The following is a 21,603-nucleotide window of genomic DNA, read 5'->3' as shown; positions in this document are numbered from 1 at the left end:
GGAATACGTCCCAAACGAAACAAAACAAAACCTCAGAAAAAGGCCTTAATGAAATGGAGATGAGTAAGCTACCTGATAAAGAGTTTGAAGTAATGGTCATAAAGTTGCTCACCAAATTCAGGAGAAGAATAGATGAACACAGTGATTTCTTCAAAAAAGAGATTGAAAAAAAAATTTTTTTTTAAGCTCAAGACAAGACAGGAAAAAAAAAAAAAAATTAAGTGAAGTTCCTTAAGGGACTTTTAAAGAAATACACATAAAGACATTATAATTAAAACGGTAAAAGTTAAAGATAAAGTGAGAATCTTAAAAGCAGCAAGAGAAAAACAACTTGTTACATACAAGGGAAATCCCATAAAGCTACCAACAGACTTTTAAGCAGAAATGTTGCAGGCCAAAAAGGAGTAGCATAACATATTCAAGTGCTGAAAGGAAAAAAATTCCAACAAAGAATTCTCTACCAGGCAAGGTCAGCATTCAGAATTGAAGAAGATATTAAGAGTTCTGCAAATAAGCAAAAGCTAAAGAAGTACATACATCACCACTAAACGAGCCTTGCAAAAAATGTTAAAGAGACTTATTTAAGTTGAAAAGAAATGATAATAATTAGTATCAAGAAAACACAAAAGTAAAAATCTCACTGGAAAAGGTATATATAGTAAAGTTAATGAATCACATTCATTTATAAGGTAAGTATAAAGATTAAAAGACAAAAACAGTAAAATTAACTAAACAACAATAATTAGGTCAGGGATGTATAAAATTAAAAGATGTAAAATGTGACATCTAACGTACAAAACATGAGGGGGACAGAAAAAAATGTAAACTTTTGGAATGCATTCAAATTTAAGTGGCTATCAACTTAAAAGAGACTGTCACATATACAGAACATTATATATAAAACTATGGTAATCACAAATCAAAAACTTATGCTTAATGCACAAAAGATGAGAAAAGAATCTAAACATAATGTTAAAGAAAGCCATGAAACCACAAGGAAAAAGAGAAAGAGAAGAAAGGAATAAAGAAAAACTAAAAAAACAGCCAGAAAACAATTAACAAAATGGCAAAAAGTACATCAATGATTACTTTAAATATAAATAAACTAAATACTCCAATCAAAAGACGCCGAGTGGCTGAAAGGATAAAAAAAGACCTATCTATAGGCTGCCAACAAGAGATTTCCTTCAGAAGTAAGGACACACAAAATGAATGTGAAGGAATGAAGAAAGATATTCCATGAAAATGAAAAGAAAGCTGGTGTAGCTATATTTATATCAGGAAAAAAAAAACAGACTTTAAAACAAAGACTGTATGTAATAAAAGATAAAGGAAGCTATTACATATGATAAAGGAGTCAATCCAACAAGAAGATAAAACATTTATAAATATATATGCACCAAACATATGAGCGCCAAAATATGTAAATATAACAAACCTAAAGGAAGAAATTGACAGCATACAATAATAGTAGGAGACTTTAACATCCCAGTTACATCAATGGATAGATCAACCAGACAGAAAATCAATAAGGAAACACCAGCCTTAAATGACAGATTAGTCCAGGTGAACTTGACAGATATAGAGCATTCCATCCAAAAGCAAAAGACACTTTCTTCTCAAGTATACATGGAACACTATCCAGGACAGATGCCATTAGGGCAAAAAACAAGTAAATTCAAGAGGACTGAAACTATATAACATCTTTTCCAACCACAATGGTATAAAACCAGAAATCAATTACGAGAAGAAAACTGGAAAAAAAAAAATGTAAGAATTAAACAACTTGCTACTAAGCAACCAATGGGTCGTCAAAGAAATCAAGAGAAATAAAAAAATACCTAGAGACAAATGAAAAGATATATACGACCTATCAAAATTTATGGATGCAGCAAAAGCAGTTCCAAGAGGGACTTTCGTAGCAATAAAGGCCTACCTCAAAAACCAAGAAAAATCTCAAATAATCTAACTTTACATGTACAAGAACTAGAAAAAGAAGAATAAAGGAAGCCCAAAGAAGGAAGAAAATAATAAAGATCAGAGTGGAAATAAATGAAATAGAGACTAAAAGACAATAAAAAAAAGATCAATGAAACTAAGAGCCGGTTCTCAGTTCTGTGGCTAGGACTTCAGTACTGTGTTGACTAGAAGTAGTGAGAGTGGGCATCCTTGTCTTGTTCGTGATCTTAGAGGAAAAGTTTTAGAGGAAAAGATGAAAAAAAAGTTTTAGAGAAAAAGATGAACAAAATTGACAGATCTTTAGCAAGACTAACCCAGAAGAAAAGGAGAGGTCTCAAATAAAATCAGAAATGAAAGAGAAGTTACAATTGATAACACAGAAATACAAAGGATCATAAGAGATTAATTACTATGAACAATTATACACCAGCAAATTGAAAAACATAGAGGAAATGGGCAAGATACTAGAAATATACATTCTTCTAAGACTGAATCATGAAGAAATGGAAAATCTGAATAGACTACTTACTACTAAGGAAATTCAATCTGTAATCAAAAACCTCACAACAAACAAAAGTCCAGGAACGGACAACTTCACTAGTGAATACCTACCTAACATTCAAATAAAAATTAATACCAATCCTTCTCAAACTCTTCCAAAAAACTGAAGAGGAGGGGACACTTCCAAACTCATTTTATGAGACCAACATTACCCCGATACCAAAACCAGACAAGGACACCACAAGAAAAGAAAATTACAGGCCAAAAAATTATTTTAAGAAAAAAAAAGTAAAAAAAATTACAGGCTAATATTCTTGATGAATATAGATGCAAAAATCATAAACGAAATGTTAGCAAGCCAAATTCAAAACTACATTGAAAGGATCATACACCATGATCAAGTGAGATTTATTCCAAGGACACAAAGATTGTTCAACATCTGTAATCAATCAAATTGATATACCACATTAACAAAATAAAGGATAAAAATCATATGATCATCTCAATAGATGCATTTATGATAAAAACTCCCAACAAAGTGGGTATAGAGGGAACATACCTCAACATAATACCATATATGACAAACCCACAGCTAACAGTGAAAAGCTAAAACTTTTCCTCTAAGATCACGAACAAGACAAGGATGCCCACTCACTACTTCTAGTCAACACAGTACTGAAGTCCTAGCCACAGCAATTAGGCAAAAAACAAACAAACAAACAAAAAAAAACCAGAATCCAAATCAAAAAGAAGTAAAATAATCCTTATTTGCAAACATAATACTATATGTACAAAATTGTTGAAACTAATAAATTTCTAATACTAAAAATTTGAACTAATAAATATTAATAAAACTAAGAAATGAATTCAGTAACATTGCAAGATACAAAATCGATATGCAGTAATCTATTGCATGTCTATACACTAAAAACAATCAGAGAAATTAAGAAAACAATTCCATTTACTATTGCATCAAAAAGAATAAAATACCTAGTAATAAATATAACCAAGGAAGTGAAAGGTCTGTACATTGAAAACTATGAGATACTAATGAAAGAAACTGAAAACACAAATAAATGGAGACTCCATGCTCATGTACTGGAAGAAGTATTATTAAAATGTCCATACTATCCAAAGCAATCTACAGATTTAATGAAATCCTTATCAAAACTCCAATAGCATTTTTGACAAACTAGAACAAACAAATTTGTATGAAACCACAAAGATCCCGAATAGGCAAACAGGTACACGAAAAGATGTTCATCATCACTAATTATTAGAGAAATACAAATCAAAACCACAATGATATTACCTTATACCTGTTACAATGGCTATTATCAAAAAGATAAGACATAACAAGTGTTAGAGAGGATGTGGAGAAAAAGGAACCCTCATACATTTTTAGTAGGAATGTAAGTTGATGCAGCCACTGTGGAAAACAGTATGGAGATTCCTCAAAAACTTACAAATAGAACTATCATATGATCCTTATATTCTACTTCTAGGCATTTATCCTAAAAATATGAAAACATTAATTTGAAAACACACATGCACCCCTATGTTCACTGCAGCATTATTTACAATAGCCAACATATGGAAACAACCTAAGTGTCCACTGAGGGTGAATGGAAGATGTGATACACACACATATCCACACACACAGAATGGAATACTACTACGCTATAAAAAAAAGAATGATATTTTGCCATTTGTGACAACGTGGATAGACTTGGAGGGTACTATGCTAAATTAAATTAGAAAAAGAAAAAAAAAACACACACATAATCTCACTCATGTGAAATCTAAAAAACAAACAAAACAAAAACAAACTTACCAGCACAGAGAACAGATTGGTGATTAACAGAGGGGAACGGGGTTGGGTGGGGAGGAGGTAAGTGAAATGGGTGAAAGGGACTGACTGCATGGTATTGAATGGTATCTAGACTTTTGGTGGTACACACTTTGTAGTGTATACAGATTTCAAATTATAATGTTGTATACCTGAAACGTATAATGTTATATACCAATTATACTTTAATTTAAAAAGAAGAAAAATAATAATTTAGAAAAGAATGAAATTTGAGTAGGATATAAATGAAATGAGATGGGCCATAAGTTTATATTTGTTTTGCTAGGGTACAGGGGAATCCATTATTCTACTTTTACATATGTTTGAAATTTTACATAATAAAAAGTATGAAAAAAAGTTTTCAACAAGTGTTATTTGAACATAAATCTGATTATATTTGTTATAGGGTACCTTTTCAAAAAGAGAAAAAGTCACCTATTAGAAATTTATTCTTAAATATAAAATTTAATATTTCAAAACTTAGGAGCCTATCTAAAGAACTACTGGACTCAATTTTAGCTCTTTGTTAAACACTCATATCTGATAAGCACCGCACCAGGAACACTGGTGCATAATGCACTGGTGAATTTTATAGTACACACTGAATCAAAGACACTAAAGATAAAAAACATTTTTTATGATCAACTGAAAAGCTGATAATCAAAAATATCTGAAAATATTTCAATATTTATTGGCTATACATTAATAATTTATTCTTAAGGTCAAAATATATAAAAATTAATATAATAAAATATTCAATATGAGCCATTTAATGGTTCCATGTAATACTCACATTAAAAAAAAAAACAGAATATTAGATCCCCAAATTTCCCAACCTATAGCATTTCATTAGAATCATGCCATCATAGATTTTTTATTTAACCAATATGAATCAAATAACTATGATAGTTCCTGGCACATAAGTGACTCTAACTTAAATGGCTGAATTCATTTAATCTGTACTAATTTGAATGACTCTTGCTTACACTTGTCCTTCTCAGTATGTTAAAAAACAGTTTCCCAACTGAAGAATTCAGCATTGTTAGCTATCACTAAACACTGGTCAACATCATCAATGTCATGATCCATGTCTCACTGCAATTTAGGTTAAAAGTGTTCATTCACCAATAATTTAGAGAGTTGTTGATTTTTGCCACTCGATACAGACTCCCCAGGCTTGAAGCAACAAAAACTCCGAGTGACTCCATCTCTGATATTCTCAGTCCACAGGCCTGGGACAAGCTGACTTTGGCTACATGGCCAGGAGCAGAACACAGACCAGAGCTAAGCCAACATTACATTCTAATTCCCAGTGAACTGATTCAGAGATTCAAGTTAAGACAACTCAGATCAGTGAAGCTCAATTCCAAGACTTTTGTTTGCATCATAAAGGATATAGATTCTTCTCTATTGGATTTGGTGGTATGACACTGAGCATGGAGCTGTTGCAAACAAAACCAACAGCAAAAAATGGAACTGAGGGGATGGGCAGCAGCTCAGGTCTGATTCCAGCAGCATCAGAATCAATATGTAACCATGGATGTTTTAGGTATGAGGCCAAGAACTCCTTTTTTGTTTAAGCTACCTTGTGTCAAGCTTTGGATTCACATATACTTCAGGATGAATCCTCATTGCCATTCACTAGTTCTTTGGAGTTCAGCAACTCATTTAATTCTATTAACTTCAATTATCTCATCGTAGTGGCAAAACAGTGGTAAGTAAGCAATGTGTATAGTTAGTGGAATGTGTACAACACCCTTTGGGAAACAATATATTAAACTCGTAATATTCAACACCAAACAGGAAATTTTACATTTTCAACTTAATATGCTTATACTCTCATCAAATCTAAAACACATGATATTTTGAAAACACTGGGCAACTTTCTTTTCACTACATAGTAACTGGTAACAGGTGGTTCAAGAAGGCAAATGGTGGATATTTTGTAAAAGGCCTCAATAGTTCTAGAAAAAAAAAATCATAACACATCAATTAAAAAGAAAGGTTCAAGTCTTGGTTACATGGTAAAAAATGTTTTCCAAGTTTTAAAAATCACTAATTAAGAAGTCTAATGTTTTCTCCTTAAAACTCACCACCTTACCTCATAATATTGGCAAATTCTCTCTTAAAGAGACCGCCAATCAATTTAAAATTTAAAAGTTTATTTCTCTTCCATCTTTAAAATACTGAAAATAGGTTAAAAACCTTTTATGACCCTCTAAGCAAATGTTTTTCCATATTTATCAGGGTATTTATACAAACAAATACACTTTCTGACAATATATGACTTCAATTGTCCTTTGCATCCATGCTTCACAATATAAACGTAACATTATGATGTGTGGTAAATTATTAGATTACTAACTAAAAGCCATCAATCTGTGCTAAAAGAGAAGCAATGAGAGGAGCAATCCCAATACCCATGGTTTATGATCTTCTAGGACTGTTTTAGGATTATCATCCAAAAATTGTGAAGTTGAACCTTCTCCGAGAAGCTTGCAAAACAGATGTAAGATTGTCTGTGTGATTCCAACGACTTGATATAAAAGCTTCAAATGTTCTTCTAGTTTGTATCAAACACTCTGTTGTATTACAGTGATATTCATATGGGAACTAACAGTGGAGACCTGTGATATTCAACTGAACACATCATATTATCTTATCTCACTCTTTACTCCACAGATTTTCTTCTGAGACACAGTTGTTAGGTAATAACCAGGACAGATTTCCTTATCACATTTAAACTTGAGAAACTTATGTTTTCTCTATTGCTAAATTCTCACAGCACAAACTTTTAGTTCTCAAAAGTAGTATCTAGTTATGACTTGAATCAATTTCTTAAGAATAATGTTTAAAATGAAGAGGTTGGATCCTAAATACGATATTAAGGCAAGATTCTTTTAAATTCAATTTATACATGAATATCATAGCACAACTAATTTGCAAAGTTATAAATTACAACCATGCTGTCATTTTTAAAAAACACTTAAGTTAAGCCACATAGAGGACTATATCGGTATACTATATTATATTAAGCATCTACCTACAAATTACCAAAGAAGCATCAATACATTTTTAAATTTAACTTTTTAAGTACACCCAAGTATGGACAGATGTTATCCTATTTTCTCTAAGCAGCTGTTCATCTGGACAAGTTCCTTATTTATTGGTATACTGTGTTCGGTGCTAGGGTCATATTTCTTAAACAGGAACTTGGCAACTTCCAATTTCTATGGTAAATATTGACATATCTCAGCATGTCAATATTTATACTGTCAGGACTTTGATGAGTCTCTTCAACAATGGCTGTATCTTATTTCTTAGCAGCCACTTGTTTCTGTTCTAAATGACCAATTTTATTCAATAAAATTCTCATTAACTATTCAGATAAAATTACAAGTAAGCTAAAAGTATCCTCTCACACAAAGACCAGATTAAGCTTCTTGCTTACTTCAACATTTTGGTCACTTCTGCAGGGTGAGTAAAGCTTAAAGAAACCAGGCACAAACTCAGGAGTGTTGTCCAAGTAATATTTGTTTTTGATTACTCAAGCTAAATCATCATTTTCAACCCCAATGCTGGGGCTGAAAGCCACTGAAACCTTTTCAGAATTTAAAGTTAAATTATTTTCCTTTTTGTTAGTCCTAAAGGCTAGGCGAAATTATAAAAGATTGGTTTACAGAATACAACAATGATGATGATATTCATAGGACAGTTTGAATTCAGAATGCTTACGGTAAAAGGTAGTTGAAAAGTTAACAAACTAATCATCATTAATTCAATTAAGAGCAAACTTCCATGTCACTGGGAGAAAATCTTTGCTATATCTTGTAACTCCCCTGGGGATCCCCAAAGGCACACAAGCAAAAGCTTAATTTATAGCTACTGGCAGTACTGGCATCTACAAAAGTATGAATGCCTGAAAACCAGTTTCGAATTCTAGCATGGATTTCTTCTTTTGGGCAATGAAAATCTCAACAGTGTTTTTCTCCCAAAAAAAGCCCAATTTCATCAACATTAAAAATTTGCTGATTATATAACCTTCTGTTCATTGATTTCAGACAGTGTCTTAGAAAAAAAGCACAACTCACTTTCTCATTAGTACTGACAGCTTTACAAATGATAGGGAGCAAATTGCTGAGGGCTATAAAATACATTAACTACCTCCTACTTGTATAAAAAGAACCATCTTTCTATTATTTTAAACAGTCACCTTTTTCCTAGAAAACAAGGTATAATAAATAGAGCATTGATTTTTTAGTCAGAAGACCCAGCTTGAAATCAAAACTCTACCCCTTCAGGCTGAGTGACTTTGATCATGCCATTAATGCATTAAAATGCTCATTGACTACCTATGTACAGGCTTTGATGTCTCAAAGATGAGTATGACACATTCTAGCTGTCTAGTGAGATAGAAACACACAAAGAGAATTATTTTACAAGCTTGTAAAGTGCAGAGGCAGGCGTGGAGCTCCCCTGAAAAGTAGCATATAAGCCAGCATGACATTTCAGGAAAGGCTTCTTTGAGTTCCATCTTTTAAGATATGAATCTTAAAAGGTGAAAATGGTTTAGGGATGGAAGGAAAAAGGAAAGGCATTCCAGGCAGAAGAATCTGCATAAGCAAAGGCTTGGAGGCAAGAAATAGCATGATATATGGAAATGATAAACAACTCAGTGTTTCGGACTGATTGCAAATCAAGGATTACAAATTCAAATACCCAGCCAAGTTTAATCATTCAACCAAAACATACTGTGTACTACTTTGCTTCAGACAGTGTTTTAGAACTTGGCATAAAGGAATAAAACAGATAAAATGTCCTGCCTTTGTGGAGTTTACATTTTAATGGGAGGAGACAAACAACTAAAAATATGCATAAGTATGTAAAATACATGGTATAGCAATAAATGCTATAGATAATGGAGAAGATAAAAGAGGGTAGAGGAGTTGCAGAGGCCAGTTGGGGGAGGGGAAGAGTCAGATGGTTACAAAGCTGCAATTTAAAATACAAGGCTGAGGTAGGCTTTATTGAAAAGGTGACATTTGAGCAAATTCATAACGGAGGTGGAGGAATTATTGTGTGGACATCTGGGAAGTATTCCGACTAGATGAAGCTGCCAGTGCCAAGGCCCTAATGTAGAAGTGGGCCTAATGTGTTTTAGAAATGAAGCAGCCAGTATGACTGGAAGACAGTGAGGGGGCTCACTTCACAGGAATGGAGTCAGAGACATAATGTGAAACCAGATCATGTAGAGTCTCGTAGGCCAATGTAAGAACATTAGCTTTTACCATGAGTCAAATGAGAATTCATAAAAGGCTTTTAAGCAAAGAAGTAATGTTACATTTTTTTAAATCTTGGAATAATTCTGAATTTACAGAAGAGTTGCAAAGGTAGTACACAGTTCCCATATACTCTCATCCAGTTTCTTCTAATATTAATATCTTACCTTATGTTATGATTACCATAGTGCGTTTATCAAAAAGAAGAAACCAACATTGGTGCACGACTATTACCTAAACTCCAGACTATTTGGATTTTACCAGTTTTTCCACTAATATCTTTTGCTTATTGCAGGATCCAACCTAGGATAACAAATTGCATTTAGAATCTTGCATTTTAATACAAGTTTTTACTTATATTTTAAAAGTATCACTCTGGCTATTGTCTGAACACAGACTGTAAAGAGGCAAGGATTAAAGAAAGCAGGGAGACCAACTAGAACATAATTACTGTAATCCAAGAGAGAAATGATAGTGGCTAGTTAGTAACAGGCATCCAAGCAAGAGATGATCAATGTACTAAAAGCAGAAATAGTAGAAAAGTCAAATTCTGAATGTATTTTATAGAGAAAGTCAATAAGATGGGCTAATAAATTTGATGGAATATGAGAGTCAAGTATGATTCTAAATATTTAACTTTTAGCAACTAGCTGTATAGAGTCGCCATTAACTGAGATGAAAAAGAATGGGACAGGTTTGGAGGGAAAGAAGTTCAGTTCGAGACATTTAAGATTTAGTATCTTTAAACAAGTGGAGATGTAGAGGTAGAAAACTGGATATGTGAGTCTGGAGTTCAAAAAAAGAGGGAACCAGGAATATGAATTTGGTAGTCTTAAGCATATAGAAGTTATTTAAAATCATTAAGACTTCATAACATCGTCAAAGGAAATATAGACAGGAAAAGAAGAAAACCAGAGATGGAGCCTTGGAGCACTTCAATAGTAAGAGAACAGGGAGAAAAGGAAGACTGAAAAAAGAGCAACCAATGAAGTAGAAAAGAACCTTTAACCTTCCCCTAACTGACAAGATAAAGGACCTGCTCCAGAAAGAGAGCTATCATCATAGATAACTAACTATAGTTTAATATGAACCTGTGTGTGATAGGGAAGAACCAAGCAAGGCCCATTTGAACAAAGTCTTCTCTGTATCTCATTGTTAAAGATGGCCCAGCAAACATTTATTTACCAAACATTTGCTTTCCTATCTCCACGTGAATTGCCTTCCTCCCTTCTGAAGTTCCAAACTACTGCCCCTTACTCCTTCTCCTTAGCTCAGGATGACACATAAGCCCAATTTGTCCTCTGGTCTCATATTCTTATGTATATATGTAATAAATTGGGTCATTTTCTACTGTTAATGTGTCTCATGTTAATTTGATTATTACTTCAGCTAGAAGAACTTTCTAAGGGTAGGAGGAAAAACTGTGTTTTCCTCCCCCAAACAAGAAAGAATAGAAAAAGAAATTTGGAGCATAGAGAACTCCTTAGAGGATTTATGTTTAGAAGAGCAAATATATGGCGTTGGAAGTAGAGAATGCTTAACTGAAGCATTTAAGGTTAGAAAAAAAGAAGAAGAAAAAGAAAAATAACATGGAGGTCAAACAAAACTTTTATGGGTCTTAACCTAAGAGCCATGGAAAAAATAGAATAACAACGGAGGGTAGCAGGGAGGACAAACACTAGAACACAAAGAACCTCAACCTCAGACTATGGAGGCTACTTGAGGATATGAGAAAGCAAGCAGTTAAGTAAATCTAGTGTCCTTTAATATAAGTAAATATCAGAGAATGAAAAAAGGGTATACCAAATAATAGGAAACCTTCAACACTATCAATACTAGATACAAAGTAAGAAAAGGAGGAGAAAGTAGTCTGGTGGTATAAAAGCAATATCAATTTAATTTAAAAACCTTTTATTGAGTGCTAACATGAGAGTCAATCAGTTCTACATCATTATTTCTACCTTCAAGTTTTTAACTTACTGGAAGAGAAAGCCAGGCACACAGCAATAGGCAATGCTTACTGAGTGCTTACAGTATGCCAAATACTTGGTGAGACAATTTATTTGTATTAACTCATTTAACCTTCATAACATTGGAGAGCCTATGCGATCTCTCCACAGAAAAATGTAAATATACACTATTTTTACATACAATTCTAGGGAACCCATGAAACCAAAGTTTAAAATACTCTTCTAGATGCAGGAGAAACAATTAATTTTTGAACAAAAGAATAACACAGATTCTAGTTCTAGTAAGAAAATGGTCTAAGACGGTTTAGTAAGAAATGAGAGTCCCTAGCAGAGCTGCCAGAAAGTAGTTAGTTACTACTTTTGAAGTTGTTAGTAATGTAAGATAGTACTTACATTAGTTTGTTGGCGGTAAAAACCAAAAGCAAGGGGTTTTGAGCTTAATGACCATGTAGCTCAACTACTATCTCCCCAGACTCTCACCATAGATCAAATTAACTTTGTTTGCTATTTTACATATATGAACATATATGAACCTCATATATGTTTAGCATTACCTATTGCCACTTGTGTTCCTCTATGATTAACTAAAATAACTAGCAAACATTGTTCTTTACTATTTTGAAGCTGAAGTACATAAGAGCCTATGGCCTAAAATGAACTATAATCCATAAATATAGTAAATCAATTGTGATCTTTAACAACTTCACACAGAAGTATATTATACTGAAGTGTTCATAAAGATCGATATGATTTTTACTTGAAAGCAAAAGCCATTTTTGTGTCTGTAAAGTCTACAGACACATTTCTTACTTTTAGAAGCCAATCCTGATGAGTTGCAAAACAAAATTACCACAACTAAGTTTCTTTAATGCAATTGGCAAGACTTAAGTATAATTTAAATCAATTATGAGGGAGAGTATTAAATGGTTTGTTTTTTGATAGGAAGAGGATAGTGTTTGTACATTTTTATACATTTCCTTATTCCCCTATTCCTCATGACCATTAAATTTCTCCAAGGAACAGAGGCCATCCTTAGTCCTCTGCTGCATTCTCATTTTCTCATGAATAAAGCACAGTACATACTTGCTAAAATTGTATATTTGACTAACTGTTGAAAATTCCATAGATTCAAAGTAAAGTTATAGTTTTGTTTTGTTTTGAAGTGTGTGTGGGTATTGTAGCAAACACTGTAATCAGCAGAAATCACAGTGTTGCCCTAAATATAGGAAGGTCTCATATTTTGGCCAAATACAGTACATAAACCAAAGTCTCATATATTTCCTTTCTCTATCCACTTTGAATTAATAAATTATATTTTAAAAAATAATATTCTTAAAAGAATCCTCTGATGCCGGAGAATAAATAAACTATATGTTTGAGGACAAAGAATTGCCATTATTTTCTGATTCACTTGGGGACGGAGGGCTAAAGTCTGCGTCTCCGACTTCTAAATAATCCCAAGAATTATGCAAACTGAACAAATCAACGCCCCTGTTTCTCCATTTAGAATATGGGAAGACAAAAACGAGGCGGGGGTAAGAGAGCCTCATCTAACAGTATTAAAATTAGAGGAAGCAAAAAAACCACTACTGATTAAAAGAAAATATTGGCATGTGATTTGTCTTGCTGGTGGATCACTTCTCTAGAGTACATAATCAACTACAGAAATCAGGAAAGGACAGCTCCTTTCCATTTATTACCATAGAGTTCTTACCTGATCCCAAAAGGCCTAGGGCGTTTTCAGCCCCAGACGCAACCTATTTATAGTTTGTAAAAAACTAGGGATTGGTCGAGAGAAAAGGCCAATGTTAGAGAAACGATCAAAGAGCCTGCTCAACACACCCATCCAGATTCAAGCGTCCTCCTAACTTCAGAACCATTGCAAGGCATTTCAAAGGCGCTTTACAATCCAAAAAACCCCTCGAGTGCAAAAGGAGAAAGTGAAAACAGTGTCCAGAAGGTGTAGTCTCTGCGGATAAAGCCAGGGAACCCAGTCGTCTGCCAAAGTCAAAAAAGGATAGGCCTAGTAGCTTACACATTGAGGGAGATTCGAGCCAGGAAATATTCAAGCCCTGCGGAGTTATAGAGAGAAATAACAGGGAATTAAAAATTTTTTTAAATAAAAAAAGGCAGGGGCAGAAAATAAGATAGAAAACACAGGACTACAATTACTATTGTAAAGACGCAACCACCACTTACGAACCCTACCTCTCAGTGACTCCACTTCCGGTCTCCTCCAAAAGACCCGCTCCCACGGGCACAGGTTCCGGAGCCAATGAGAGCGTCATCTACTTCCGCAGGGCTGCATGACGTAATTTAAACCCGCCTTTTCCGGGAGAAAGGAGCCTATCCTAGCGTCTGAGTCGCGCGGCTCTGGAAGGGGTTCCCTGGCAGACCCAACCGGACCGCGGGAGAGAGCGAGAAGCAGGCGGGGCGTGCACGCCTTTTCCGCCCTGGGCCCGGAAGGGTGATGTGGCTGGGGCTTCGCCGGCCTCACTATGGTAAGAACTGGGGCTGTGGGGTCGCGATTGAACTTTGTAAAGGGACTGTAATATCAAACTGGGACTAGGGGGTTGGGCGGCAGCCTTGAGTGCGCGGGCCAAGGAGTCTTCTCACTAACTTGATTCTGCCGGGGTTCGGAGGATTATGCACAGGCCTCGGAGCCATGTGGCCCCTGCACGCTCAACTTGAGAGAGCCAGGGCCGACCGCCCAAGAAAGACCCCGCGGTCGCGGAGCCCGTCCTGTCCTGTAGAGACCACTCGATGTGGTTTGGCTTATACGGTCGGTTACTCTTTGTGGTCCTTTGACCCTTTAAGGCATTGCAGCTACTCGAGTTTGCGCTGGTTATTTTGCGTTTCCTTAACTCCCTACCAGCCTGACCCAGATGATTATTTCATTGTTGTCAAACGAACCCCAAACTACACACCTTAATTTCCACTTGTTGCTTTTCAGGCTTCTCTTCTCAACCTTAAACATGGTACTTTACAAACTAGATTTGAATGGTTGAGGTTCTCTGCTGCAGAGGTGGTTTCTCTTCTAGGAGCTTAATGTACTTGAAGTGCTGTCTGGCCTCCTGCCTTCCTCTCCTCCCCACACTCTATTAAAGTTGTATGCGTTATTTTGTGTAACTGCAGATTCCTTTGATAGTTTGGGCCTCTTAGAAAAGTTTAAAATAAGTCACAAAAGTTTGCAAAAGAAATGCTTACATTTTTAGGTTGAAAAAAAGAGGTAAAGCCAGCACAGCCAGAGAACTGATAGATGTAGTAGAAGTAGTAATATTATGATCTCCCAAGCTCTGTCTGAAGTCATTTTCTTTTGTTATGGTAAATGCTAACAACTTCTACACCTGGCCCTCATGGTGAATTTATGAAGGCCACGTGCCAAATGTTGCATTTATGAGCATATTTCTGGAGAAAGGAATTCCCTAGAATTCTTTTATTTTTATTACAGTATCAGAAGCAGCCATGATCCCCAAAATGCCTCTCTTTGGTAGAAAATAACTGAGCTGTGTTCCCAGAAGTTCCTTCAGCACAAAACCCTTAGACGTTTACTCAAAAACTCATTAATTGTTGCTTACTTTATGCCAGCTATGATTCTAGCTGGGGCATAAGTCACAGTCTTTTTCCCTGGAGAAGTTTAACACCACTTATCAAAGAGATGGCAGCTTATGGCACATTATTCCTTCTTTGGCCAAGGATAATCTCCAGCTTCTTTCCCCCACCTTCTCCATGATAGAATGGATACACTTGTTCTTAAAGTGTCATGAGTGAGCTGTTATTTAACATAGAAAATGTGGTTCCTTCTTCAGTTTAGAAAATAGACTTACTCTTAATTCTTGCATATCTTCCTAGAAGCTGAAATTGAATTATTTTACTCATAGTGCAAGTCAAAGATATATTCTTTTCATAATAACTATTGTCTGTCTTATGAACTAGCTGAAGCCAAGACAGATACTGTCTTTGAGATCTACAGTATTTAAACTGTCTGACCATGCTTCTTTTTTCAAAAGTAACAATAGTAACTCTCATATATTAGCACTTGCTATGTGCTAGGTTGTGTTTGAAAAATCAGTGTATAAACATTGTCTTATTTCAAGCCCACAACAATTTGTGAATAAATGTTTACAAATGGAGGAAGTTCCGAAACGAGACTGACATGCTTGGGGTCACACACATGGTAGTGAAGCCAGGATTCAAACTTAATGTCCAGATGCCAGAAATCTTCATGCTGCTGTTAGTTAATAGAAACAATGTAACTGGGGATAAAATATGTCTTAGTGATTTGTTGCTCTCAAATATATGCCAGTCAGACATAGATGAATAAACAATTGCCAATTGATTAATTTTTCACTCCTGCTCTGTTCCCATGAGCTTAGGATATCAGGATCTTAAAGTACATTGTAGTTAGAAGAGCTACACAATGAGGTTTCTTTTTGAGTTTGCACCTAAACTTAGTAACCCAGTGATAATGACTTTAATTACCATATTTTAATCCATGACAATGGGATGAGAATTAAGCACGAAAGACCACCAGTGTTGCCAGGGAGAATAGAGTCGAGGTGCTTCTACTCTGGACTGTAGCTTTACTGATAGCCATGAAAGTTACTAATTTTAAGTCAAAAGTATAAGTTGAAAAGGTCTCTCCACCTTTGAAACAAGACCAGTAAGATTAAATGGCTATTTAGTCTAACCCCTCATTGTACAAGTGAAATTAAACTGATACATAGAGATGCTGATTTATCCAAGGACAAATTTATACACTTGGATTATTTGAAGAAATAATCCAAATGTTTAGTAGCCACTAGTACTAAAATAAGCTGATGTGTTCTTAACATTGAAGCATTAAGCGATCCTGATTTCTGAGTTTAAATTAAACTAAAATAACTTGTATATTTGGTGTAATATCAGTGCTACCTTACAGTAAATAACAAAGGTTGAATTTATGTGCTAATAACACCAAAAGATCTTAAATATTTCTGAATGGTGTGTGTGTGTGTGTTGTACATTCACATATAGGCTTAACATTTATCCATTTATTTCCATGTTTTCCATTTTAAGAGATAATAGTGGTACATAGGAATTTACAAGTACACATTAGTTGGAAAATGCTGACCTGACCTAGATTTGCAAATGATAAAATGCTGACCTACTTTTCCAGCGTAGTATTAGTTTTATCACAAGTGGGTCAGGAATGTCATTTCTAGATTTCCTCCAACCCCCAGAGAGGGATAAGTGACTTTAGTTTTGTGTAAAAGCAGTAGGTATTAAAACAAGTAAAATTACTACTATTTGGAAGTTTAAAAATTTAAGTCTTTGGTATTCAATTCTTGTTTTAAAGTGAATTTCATTTAAACTGGAAAAATTAATATGTCAGTAAAAATGTATGTCACACCTCTGTGGCATTCATTTAAAGCCCCACCTTATGCAGAAAGAAGGTCCTTAATTAATAAATTGGTTAAACAGTTTAAATAATTGTAAAAATAAAGCTATATATAGCTTACATGATCAGAACTAACGAAAGTAATATGGGCTTAGTCAGGTCTTTTCTGCAGATGTATGGTTAGCAGCCAGTCATTGAACACTTCCTGGACAAAGCACTGTTTAGCATATTAATATGTATATTTTTGCTGCCTTTCTCATTGTTTCTTTATTTGAACCTTTATACTGCTTGGATCTTTTTTCCCTTTCTTTCCATCCTAATGCTTTGGATCATTTCTTTTGCTTAGAAGTATTTTTTATTTATGCATCTAAAATCAAAACCAGTTTAACCTTATAGCCAAACTTAGTGAATATAGTTTTAACATTCAGGAATGATTCTGAAAGTAAATTATAGCTGTATAGATAAAATGACAAAAGTTGAATCTGAACTAAATATTCCTACCTTTTCAACTGACTTGGGTATATAGAATTTCAAAAAGATGTGTCAACATTGCAAATAATTTGTGTTTGGACACTAAGGTATGCATTGACCAGTTTCTTATTATTGATAAATGATTTTATGTACTGTAGTGGTGTCCAAATGAAAGTCTGAATTAGTTTCATTATTTCAAATAGCCTAACAAATTATGATTTACTTCAGAACAGTTATACAAAGTAACCTACTCATCAAGTTTATTTCCTTTCACTTTGGATAAATTAGTACAATAACACATTATTTGCAGCATATCAGAAGTTCTTATTAGCTCTAAGTAGTGTGATATGTCTGGAGTATGGAGAGCTTTTGGAGAAAAATAGGTTGGGGTCTCCATTGCCATTTTTCAGAAGAACGAGCACAACTCTGAGAGTAATGAGAGTAATGGTCAAAGGGCAGGGCACGGCTGCAGTTTTCCACAATCTCAAGGGTTACCTTTCTGATTGTATTCGTGGTTGTGCTCCAGAGGGTGACAAGGAAGCCCTGAGTCTAGGGAATGTTATTGGATACCTCTTTATAAAAAGGACATGTTTGTAGGTGTGGTAGACAGAATGCCCCACCACCACCACCACCCCCAAAAAACTGTGAATATGTTATCTTACTTGGCAAAGGGGACTTTGCATATTTGATTAATTTTGGAATGGGGTGATTATCTTGAAGTATGGGGAGAGGGGTGATGTAATCACAAGGATCCTTGTAAGAAGGAGGCAGGAGGGTCATAATCAAAAGAAGTGGCTGTGGAGATCAAATTGATGCGGGGTCACTAGCCAAGGAATGCAGGCAGCCTCTAGAAGCTGGAAAAGGCAAGAAGATAGATTCTTCCCTAGATCCTCCAGAAGAAACAAATTGTCATAGATTTTATAACTCATTATTTTCAATAGATAGCTATATTTATTAAACTGGATAGCATGCCATTGTATAACCTCCCTGGCATTGTCCTAGGTGTCCTCACGGAAGACTGGGTAAACCATAGATTTAAGAATTATTTGCAGTTTTAGAATTTTCTGCTATCCAGCTCGTCTACTCTAGTGGAGTCAGAAGAACATACATTGTCCCATATACAAGCACTTTAAGGCTGACTGCTTGATAGAACTTTCTCTGAATTCCAGTTAAGTGATACAAAAAGATTTAGATACTGAAAGGAAATTACCTCAGGCTTTTATTTTACCTTGCAGCCTGAGCCTTTAACTTAAACAGGGACATATATTTCTTCCTTCTGGATTTTCCAAATATTGACAAGTAAATATAAATGCAAAGGAGTATGTGGTTTCTCATGAATGGTTAACAAAATATTGAGCAGTGAGATCTACACTTTTTTTAGTAACATTGTTAATTTGGAATCTAAGTATGCTCTTGAATTTGTTAAAATATCTATGATTTGTGATTTGTTTTCAAGTTTCTGTTTGTTCAGCATTTTTCAGTGACTACTGGGCACTATTTGAGACACAAGGAATTGATAGGAACCACAGTAAAATAAAGGTTTCAGTTACAGTACTATTTGATGGATGCTATCATAGGCAGGTATGTGTATGACATACATGTACAAATACCTCGACTGCTTGGTTTGGAGAGTGGACAGAAGAAGACTTCACAGAGGAGGTAACCCTTGAGTTGAGACCAGAAGGTTGAGTCAGTTTACCAGGCAGGCAAAACTAGAAAGCATGTACAAAAACACAGAATATCTTGAAAAAGATTTTATGATTTAAAATATCTGGAAAAAAATTAAACACAAATGAATTTTACTTCCTCCATCACCTTTTTTATCATCTTTCTCTCTATTTTGTGATCAAATATGCTTTTTTCTTAGCTTCCTCCCTTCCCTTTAATAACACTTTCCTATTGAAAATCCCAATTATTTTTCTACAGAACAGGAACATCTGTTTCCTTTAACCCTGAGACTAAAATTTTGTATCAGCGGACAACAGATGCTAACCATTAAGAGGAATGCTTAGGTAGACTAAGCAGTGTTAGGCTAATGTCTATAAGTTTGAAACACACTTTTGACTAGTCTGAGTACATCTAAAAGACTTTACCATCTAAGATTATTTGTCTAAATGTTAGGGTCTATAAACCCCAGGAACAAAGTTGTATGTATCATATATTGCATACTTGTAAATGATTTTCATTTGTAAATGGTTTCACATACAAATGTGTGTATATATATATCCTACTTCTTTAATAGTTATGTTTTAAGTGCCTTTTAAAATTTTTTATTACAAAAAATTCAAACATACAAAAGTAGAAAGAAGAGTACAATGAAGCCTCCTATACTCAGCATTTCATCATCAGCCCCACACCTTCCACCCCATACACACACACAGGACTATTTAGAAATCAGTCTCAGACACCGTATCATTTAAGCATGTTTCTTTAACAAGACATTCAGGGAAGAAAAAAATATACACTGAAATCATGATTTTAGATACTCCATTAGGAAGATGATAAACTTACTTTGCATATTTATTTTCCAGCCACTTTAGTACATGAATCCTTTGCTTAATACATTAAATGTGCTCATTATTCCCTGAACATGCAAATTCCTGATTCTGTGGGAATGTTTTACATGCTTTTGTCTCTTTTGGAGCCTGCTCTCTATTCTTTGCCTATCTAATTGTGCTTTTTTAAGGCTTGATGCATTTCTACTTTTTCCTTGAAGCTTGTCCTGACTTTTCTTTATGAAAACAGCATTTTTGTCAGCCTGGCTGTCGTAACTTAAATATGCTACAGAGTTGCTATTTAGTTTTTTAAATTCACGTCATGTTCTAACTCATAACTGCTGTATGCCTCAGTTGTCTCATATATAAAATAAGGGTATTAATAACATATATGAGGATAAATAAGATAATCTAAAAGAAGCATTCAGTGAATATGTTGTTACTGTCGTTAGCTGTAAAGTCCTTGTTGGAAAGGAATCGTGCTATGTACTTTTTTAATCCTGTGTCTAGCCTCAAGCCACAGAGTAGATACATGTTCAGTTATGCTGTCTAGAAGGAAATCTGTACTTTATATTTCATGAGGTTATTATCAAATACTATTTATCAACATACTCATGTTCAAAATACTATGTTTTCTATCAATAATTGATCATTAATATGAATGATATTAATTCATTAATTTATTTCAAGTTATAAGGTCCATATCACTTTTCACAGGTACAAAATTAAAACTCAATTAAAAACCAAAGCATATAAACTACCCTTGCTATCGTGAAGAAATGATTTCTATAGAAAAACAACTATTAAAATAAATACAAATGATTATTGGGGTTTTTTTTCAAACCATAAAAGTAACACTTAGAAAATTTGAGAAATCCAGAGAAGTTGAGAATTAGGTTAAAAACCTTGCAGAGATAATCACTGCATTCTCCCCTCTTTGCAAAACGATTTCTGTAACTAAAGATGTACTGATTGTGAAATCTTGCATGCTACTTTCCCACCGCTTAGCACTGTATGTTAACATTTTTTGTCTTTAATATTGGTATAACATGTACAATGTTTTTAATGTTTTGAATAGTTTATAAATATCGAAAAACACGTAAAAGGTTAAAAAATATATGACAGTTTTTGACAGGGCTTGTTCTTTTTTAGATTGTCCTGGCTATTCTTAATTATTTTTCCATACAAATTTGAAAATCACTTGTCTATTTCAAAAAAATAATCAGTATTAGTTTCACTTTAAATTTATAGATTAGCTTCATGATATTGCCTTCCAATATAAGAACCTGGTATACTACTTCATTCTGCTTTTATGTTCCTCAGTGTATTTAAGGTTTTGTCAGTTTTGTCCTTTGATGCCAATATTGCACATTTCGTGTTAAGCTTATCCCCAGATATTTTAACTTTTTATTCCAGTTGTTATTATAAATTGAGTCTCTTATCCATGATGTCTTTTAACTGGTTGATAATATAATCATGAAGGCTATTGATTTAAATATTTTAATTATGTACCCAGCCACCTTACTAAATTGCCTTATGTTATTGGATGTATGTAATTGTTTTTCACTCGATTTGGGGAGGCTTGTATGTATAGTAGTAGTTCTGCACTTTTAAACCTTTGTTTTATTTGTTCATCCCTTATTGGGCTCCTGCTGTATGGCAGGTGCATAGTCAGGTGCTGGATATTCAGAGTCTGATA

The 21,603-nt window shown here is 34.4% G+C and overlaps 2 protein-coding genes across 6 annotated transcripts in view; one reads left to right on the top strand and one right to left on the bottom strand.

The window, feature by feature from the left end:
* XRCC4 (X-ray repair cross complementing 4) overlaps positions 1–13,882 on the bottom strand; it is a 217,539-nt gene extending 203,657 nt beyond the window's left edge. The window contains exons 1-2 of one of the 3 annotated variants that reach the window (XM_039875003.1): positions 13,767–13,851; positions 13,594–13,630 (exon numbers count right to left, since the gene is read on the bottom strand). The gene's annotated coding sequence lies outside the window, so the exon portion shown is untranslated. Of the gene's footprint in view, positions 1–13,593; positions 13,631–13,766 lie in introns of all 3 variants that reach the window. The other 2 variants (XM_039875002.1, XM_039875005.1) reach the window with 2 other exon arrangements.
* A 32-nt stretch (positions 13,883–13,914) lies between these two features.
* TMEM167A (transmembrane protein 167A) overlaps positions 13,915–21,603 on the top strand; it is a 63,303-nt gene continuing 55,614 nt past the window's right edge. For 2 of the 3 annotated variants that reach the window (XR_005655454.1, XM_039875006.1), the window contains exon 1: positions 13,915–14,059. Coding sequence is in view for 2 of the 3 variants with exons in the window: in XM_039875006.1 (XP_039730940.1) it covers positions 14,057–14,059 (3 nt within the window). In the remaining variant the exon portion in view is untranslated. The remainder of the gene's footprint in view (positions 14,060–21,603) is intronic. The other variant, XM_039875007.1, reaches the window with a different exon arrangement.

Source organism: Pteropus medius, unplaced genomic scaffold, assembly GCF_902729225.1.
Source record: "Pteropus medius unplaced genomic scaffold, Ma_sr-lr_union100, whole genome shotgun sequence".
Taxonomy (NCBI): Eukaryota; Metazoa; Chordata; class Mammalia; order Chiroptera; family Pteropodidae; genus Pteropus; species Pteropus medius.
The sequence above is the reverse complement of the archived record's forward strand: the minus strand, read 5'-3'. Positions and strand labels throughout refer to the sequence as shown.